The 7,633-nt window shown below is 42.1% G+C and overlaps 1 protein-coding gene across 7 annotated transcripts in view; it reads right to left on the reverse strand.

Annotated features, from left to right (window-relative positions):
- Positions 1-7,633, reverse strand: part of Exoc6 (exocyst complex component 6) — a 210,817-nt gene that overhangs the window by 191,180 nt on the left and 12,004 nt on the right. For 2 of the 7 annotated variants that reach the window (XM_074078759.1, XM_074078755.1), the window contains exon 1: positions 5,846-6,004. The exons of 4 other annotated variants lie outside the window; for them this stretch is intronic. In XM_074078759.1, the coding sequence (XP_073934860.1) occupies positions 5,846-5,946 (101 nt within the window). In that variant the 5' untranslated portion in view covers positions 5,947-6,004. Of the gene's footprint in view, positions 1-5,339; positions 5,477-5,845; positions 6,005-7,633 lie in introns of those variants that run through there. One more of the 7 variants, XM_020170183.2, reaches the window with a different exon arrangement.

The following is a 7,633-nucleotide window of genomic DNA, read 5'->3' on the forward strand; positions in this document are numbered from 1 at the left end:
CAAAATACAAACAATCCAGTGACGAATAAAAATGATAATGCATATTGCCCTTTGACTAAATTGTACTTTTCCCACAAAAAAAGGTTGGTTTATATCTGCAATGCAACTAATGTAGTACAGCATGCCACTAGTGTAAGGGACAAAAGCCACCTGAAAACCTCAAGTACACAAAAAGTATCAAACAAAACCCACCACCTCCTCCTAACAAAAACACTAAGCAAACTTAGAATATAAGGGAACTTCCTCAGTCTGATAAATGGTATCTGAGACATTCTTAGAGCAGGTGACTGAGAGTACCACTTGCTGCTCATTCCCACCAACATATAGTCAGTCTTTTAAATTGTAGACATCCCAGTAGTGCAGCAGGGTAACACTGTGGTTTTACTTTGCATTTCTAACAAATAACAATGTTAAGCATCTTTTCCTATGTTTTATGCTCTCTGTGTGCCTTCCTTCTTTTGAGAAGTGTCTATTCAAATCATTTATACATTTTTTTGTCTATTATATAATTTGCTCGAAGACTTCTTTTACACATTTTAGATGCAATTCTGCATCTGAAAATATTTTCTCCAAGTCTGTGGCTTGTCTTTTCATTTTCCTAACAATATCTTTGAAGACTAGATGTTCTCAATTTGACAAAGTCCAATTTATCAATCCTCTTTTATGTTTTGTGCTTTTATAATACTAAGAAATTTTTGCTTATCCCAAAGTCACAAAATTCTTCTCCTATGTTTTCTAGCTTTATAGTTTGACATTTTACATGTAGATCTATGGACCATTTTGAATTAATTTTTAAATGTGGTATAAAATATGCACCAAAGATGATTATTTTGCATATGGAAATCCAACTGTTCACCACCATTACTGAAAAAAACTCCCTTTCTACTGAGTTGCCTTTTCATCTTTGTTGAAAAGCAAATGATCATGTGTGAATCCACTTATGGGTTATCTATTCAGTTTTCCCTGATCTATTTGTCTATCTTGATGTTTAATACCACACTGCCTTGATTATTGTAGCTTTAAAATAAATATTAAAATCAGGTACTATATCAGCCAGGCATGGTGGTTCATTCCTGGAATTCCAGCACTCAGAAGGCTAAGGCATGAGGACAATGAGTTTGAAGCCAGTCAGGAAAGGAAGGAGGGAGCGAGGGAAGGAAGAAAGGAGGGAGAAAAGAGGGAAGGAAGGAAGGAAGGAAGGAAAGGGGAGGGAGGGTGGGAGGGAGGATTAGGTAGTTTAAGTCCTGCAACTCTGCTCATCTTTTTCCAAGTTAGTTTGGCTATTCTATATCCTTTACATTTTCATATGAATTTTAGAATCAGCTTGCTAATCTTTACAAATTTTTATTCTGTTTGGATTTTAACTGAGATTGTCTTTGACTTATAGACAAAGTTGAGATAAACTGGGAAATACAGCATATGTTCATTTATGTAGGTCTATCCGTAATGTTTTATAGTTTTCATATACAAATCTTTCAATTTCTGATTGTTCATTGCTAGTCTATAGAAATGCATTGTTTTTTATATTGATCTAGTATCCTATAACTTGCTAAACTCACTTTTCTGGTCTAATAGCTTCCCTGTAGATGCCACAGGATTTTCTATACCAATGATCACATTATCCGAAAATAAAGACCATTTTCTGAACTACATACTTTTTTTTAATGGCCTTATTATACTGGACAGGATCTCTAGTACAGTGTTGAGAATAACCTTATTTTATTCCTGATTTTAGAGGAAAAACATCATTAAGTAAAATATTAGCTATACACTTTTCATAGGTACCATTTTTTAATCTGAGAAATTTCCACTGCTAGTTTCTGATTTTTTTTTAATCAGAAATATCAGATTTTGTCCATGATTTCTCTACATCTATTGAAATGATCATACAGGTTTTTTATTTAATATTGCAAAACTATGAATTGATTATGACTTTTAAAATGTTAAGCTGCATTTCTCAAAATAAACCTCACTTATATATGCTGTATATATTATATATATATATATATCCTTTTTATGTATCAAACAGATTTATTTTGCTGAATTTTTGTTTAAAGTATTTAAATCTGTGTTTATGAGGAATACTGGTTTGTAGTTTTTTTTTTCTAGTAAAGTCTTCATTAGTTTGGGTGTCAGATTGACCTCAAAATGAGTTGAGAAATACTCCTTCAATTTTCTAGAAGGGTGGATATTGACTCTTCCTTAAATCTTACAGAATTCACCAGTACAGCCATCTGGGTCTACAGTTTCCTTCTGGGGAAAAGATTTTAACAGCAAGTTCCAGTTCTTAATTGACCAGGGCTATTCAGCCATCTATTCTTTTTAAGTGAGCTTTGATTCCTTCTATCGTCCAGTGAATTTGTACATTTCTGCTAAATTGTCAAAACTGGAATGAAGTTGTTCATAATTACTATCTATTTTAATATTTGTAGAATCTGTAATCATGTTACATATCTCATTCTTCTTATTGTAATTTCTATCTTCTCTCCCCACCCCCAAAGGCTTATCAGTTTTACTTTTCTCAAAGAACCAGAACTTTGGTATTGCTGATTTTCTCTAGTTTTGTATTTTCTTTTTCATTACTCTAATCTTTCATTTTTCATTTCACTCTAATTTTTATCATCTTCTTTCTTTCACTCTTCTGGGTTTCATTTGCTTTTCTTTTTCCAGTTTCATCTTTTTTTTTTTTTTTTTGTGGCACTCAGGGCCTCACATTTCCTAGGTAGGTGCTGTACCAATTGAGCCACTCCACCAGTCTTTCCAGTTTCTTAAGTTAGCAACTGAAATCTTTCCTTTCTAGTAGAGATGTTTAATGCTATACATTTCTCCTTATCTTCAACTGCACCCCAAAAATGATATGTCAAGGGGGTGGTGGTGATGTTTGAGACAGGATCTTGCTGCATAGCCCAGGTTGGCCTCAAACTCAAAATCCACCTGCCCTTTAGCCTCCCAAGTGCACACATGTCACCATGCCAGACTTGTTTTCATTTTATTCTTTATTCATTTTATTTCTTCTTTGACATACAGGATACATATGGAGTATTTAGAAGTATGTTATTCAGTGATCAAATATTTGAGAATTTTCCAGAGAGTTCTCATTTTTTTGGGCAGTTTTTTGTAAACTCAGGGCCTCACACTTGCTAGGGCAGGCGCTGTACCACTTGAGCCACTCCGCCAGCCTGAAATTTTCTATTATTGATTTTTAAATTTTTAAATTCTAACACTGAGAAAAATAATTTAAATAAAATAGTAATAATAATAATATAAGCTGACAGGCCAGCTACAAGATAATTAGGAATTAATAAAAATTAATTTTAATACTGAAATATGTATTGATAAACACAGTATCTTGGAATTGCTTTAAAATAACCCAGGGTGAGGGTAAAAGAAAAGATAGGGGGAAAAATCAAGCTCAACTGACCAGGGGTTGAACTGAAACTAAATAGATGGTGGTTTATAGTACTTCTCTGCACTATGTTACTCTTTCAAACATTCAATTTTTTTTTTTTTTGAGACAGGGTCTCACTATGTAGCCCAGGCTGGCCTTGAACTCACAATCCTTCTGCCTGGGACTCACAGGTGCTGGGATTACAGGCATGAATAACAATGCTCAGCCTTAAACATTTAATTTTTTCCAAAATAAAAGCTTTTTAAAAATAGAATGCTATCTGGCTGGTGGAGTGGCTCAAGTGGTAGAGCACCTGCCTTGCAAAATGTAATAGCCTGAGTTCAACCACAGTACCACAAAAAAGAAAGATATATATATAATATATATATATATATATATAGAGAGAGAGAGAGAGAGAGAGAGAGAGAGAGAGAGAATATGAATATTAGCATTTCAGCTAGTGAAACCAAAAAAAGGGAGGGGGGACAATGCATACACTATTCAAGAGAAAAAACTGTTAGCAGTGCCTTCTATGTAGATATAGAGTCTGCCTGTAAATGAGAGATGACGTGTGTGTGTGTGTGTGTGTGTGTGTGTGTGTGTGTATGTATGTGTGTGTGTGTGTTGTGTGAAAGAGAACAGCCAAGGAGAACACAGAATGCCACCACAATACATTACTTATGAGTGTCCCAAAAGTCCGTGAATATATCCCAAATTTTCTTCAAAGTTAATTCATGAATATGCCTAGCATATTTTCCACGATGAAGTATCTCCTTCATAATCAATACTGTTTTAAAAATGGACTACTAGTGACTAGACCCAAGCTGTACTATCAGATTCAAGATGCAGTGTGGAAAACAAAGCTTCTTTTTAATCTGATTTCTACTTTAATTTCCAAATAAAGTTTAATTAAAAGAACGATTCATGTTGAAAAATTAAGGAAAAGCACTACTTCGGTGTTACGATACCATAGCAGGAAGTTCATGTGACAAAAACATACCACACAGCTACCACATGCTTAATGTTAGCCATATAGCAGTGAACAAATAGGCAAGGTCCCTAATGTCCTGGGCTTTCTAGGCACCTAAACACATTCTCTCCCGTCCCGCACCCCACCCCACCCACATTCTTCAAGTAAGGAAACAGAGATCCAGAGATTTTTTTCTTTTTTTTTTTTTTTTTTTTTTTTGTGAGACTGACGTTTGAACTCAGGGCTTCGCACTTGCAAAGCAGTCTCTGTACTGCTTGGGTCACACTGCAGTCCATTTTGCTGTGGTTATTTTGGAGATGGGGGTCTTGTGAACTATTTGCCTCAGCTGGGCTAGAACCAAGATCTGCCCCATCTCAGTCTCCCAAGTAGCTAAGATTACGGATGTGAACCACTGGCGCCTGGCTGATTTTTGCTCTTTTCGGCACAATTCATCAGAGACAGGGTTAAAAAGAAAAACCAGGCCTCCAGTCTCTCAGGGCAAGGTGCATTCACATAACTTGAACTGATTTCACTTTACACCACATTCACAAGTCCAGGAACCACAGAGCTGCAAGTCCAGGAAGGGTATCCCTGAAGAAACAGTACTGATGAGGCACAATCAGCTAAGTTCCCGACATGAATCACCATTTGTCATTATCGTCACTGCGAAAGACGAGGTCTTTAAATAGAACTTACTAGTGCAGAGTGCGCCTAACCTAAGCTAGCCATGAGTACGGTGCCCGGCTAACGTTCCGTGAGGGCAGCAGGCATTCGGTCTGACATGAAATATTCATTACCTGGTATTGCTCTCAAAGAGCCTGGCTAGGGATCCGTTTCAAAATAACCGGAAAAAGGAATGACATGTCTGTCAATAAGTAAAAGCCTGCTGTGTCCAAGGGGCGCACGGTCACACAGGCATGCAACCCGCCCTGCAGCCCACGCCGCCACCTCGCCCACCCTGGCCGCGCGGGGAAAGGGTACCGGCGTCTCCCGCTCAATTCAATTCTCCCACGCCCGCAGCAGCCCAGCGCGCCACGTTTCCAGCTGCGCGCGACTTGGCACCTCTGTCGCGCCGGCTGTGGCCCCAGCACGGCGAAGCTACTGCACCGTCAGCCCGCCGCGGGCCCGACGGGAGCAGGCCGAGGCGCGTCCTGAGACCCGGGCTGGGGCCGAGCTGTGCGCGGGCGGCGCCGCGGCTCCGGCGGTTCAGAGCCACCGCGGCAGCCACACCCACCGGCTTTGCGGTGACAGCTCGCGAGGCCGAGGTGGCTCGCCCCGCGCCCCCACCGCCATCGCCGCGCTGACAGGTGCAACCGCCCTCCCCGCCCCGCCCCGCCCCGCGCGGGCCGCAGCCCAGAGTCCAGCCACCCACGAGCGCCCCCGCCCGCCCCCGCGCGCACCACCTGTCGGGCCGGCGCGCGCCCGCCCGGCTCCTAAGAAGCAACGGGCGAGAGTGAGCCCAGGTTCTGAGAAGATGAGACTTTTACCGGAGAGTAGGCCCCACGCAGGCGGTGTCGGTGCTCTCGATCTCCTGCAAGATCCGTTCGTGTTCCGGGACGGTACCCAGACCCTCGCTGCTTTCCGCCATCTTGGCTGGAGGCTGAGGAGCCGGCGAGGCGCGGCACCGCGCGAACGGCGGGGGCGAGCGACAGGTGGCGCGAGCGCGGCGGGCGGGGCAAGGGGCGGGGAAAGGGGCGGGGCAAAGGGTGGGGCTGGCGGGCTCGTGACCAACCCGGGCTGCGATGCCTGCTAGAGGGTAAGGTGGTGCCCGCGGCGGTGACCGCTGGGAACCAAGTCGCCTCCGGCTCTCCCTCGTTACCTGTCCCTATTTATCTGTCCACTGGCCTTTTGGCTGTACCATATATTCTCGTCTTCTGCTACTCTGTGGGAGTGCCACAGTAATGAAGAAGGTCACCGTCAGTCACCCTTGATCTGTAAGAAAAGCTTGGGGAACTTTTAACAAAACGGCCTGATGTACTTTGCGTACTGGGGAGCCAGGGAAAGGAAAGGCTGCCCTCTCGAAAAGCCAACCTGCATGTGGTCGTTAAGATTTATTTTAGGCAAGAATAAAAATTCCAGTTGACCATGACAACCACTCTGAGTAGATTCCTGTCCCCTTGCCCCAAAGCAAGTTCACAGAGACCAGTCAACTTGGAAGAAAATTATAAGCGTCAGAAAAAGTAAACGATGAGAATGAGAGCTTAAGACACATGGTGACAAAGATACAAAGGAGGCCCAGGGCAATGTGTAATTTCATACCAAAGTCCTTGAATCCTAGGGCCTCCAAAAGTGGGGTTAGGGAGGGGTTAGAGCTCTCAAAAGGGGGTGGGCAGCAGACAGGTGGAAAGAGAGGCTTCAGCAAAGGTGCAGTGAAGGAGTCCTCTTTAACACCATGTTTGTGGGGCAAACCAGTCAGTCATGATCAAAGCTGGGATGGAGGAAGGTTAATCAGGTGCAAACCTAGCCTGAGGGACAACTATTTTCTGGTCTCCATTAATACAGGGCTTTGAGCTTCCTTTGAGTCATCCAGCCTGTGACTCATTCCCTTCCCTGAGCCTCTACTAGAAGCCTGCCTCCTTCTTCCTCCCCACAAAAAATCCTGGGATGTGGAATTGCCTAATAGTTCAGAGCATGACCTCTGAACACAGGTGTCCTAAACTGGAATTCCTGGACTGATGTTACTTCACAGCTGTGTGACCCTGGGCAAGAACCTAATCTCTTCATATCTCAGTTTCCCCATCTGTAAAACCATAATAATAGTGTCTATCTCATATTGCTGTCCCATTTTACATTAAATTTCCTTGTTGCTATAACAAATTATCACAAATTTACAAGCTTACAGCAATTCAAGTATATTACCTTACAGTTCCATGGATTCAAATTTGCACAGTTCTCACAGGGCTACAATCAAGTGTCAGCACACCTTCATTCTTTTCCAACTATAAGGGAGAATTTTCTTTGCTTTTCCAGCATCCAGAAGGAGGCCTGTGGCCTCCTTCCTTCATGTTCAAATCCAATAATGTTACATCTCTCTGACCATTGTTCTGCAGATCCATGTTAATTAGATTGAATAGAACCACCTAATCCAGGATAACTTTCCATCTCAGGTCCTTAACTTTAATCACATCTGCACCATCCCTTCTGTCATGTGCCATTCATCCATTCCAGGGATTAGGATGTGAGCATCTTTGATGGGCAAGGCCTGCCTGCCACACTTGTAAGGGCCCTATAAACTTTAGTAATGCCCTCCTTCCTATTAATCTAGAATCTCTGTC

This window comes from Castor canadensis, chromosome 7, assembly GCF_047511655.1.
Source record: "Castor canadensis chromosome 7, mCasCan1.hap1v2, whole genome shotgun sequence".
NCBI classification, from domain to species: Eukaryota; Metazoa; Chordata; class Mammalia; order Rodentia; family Castoridae; genus Castor; species Castor canadensis.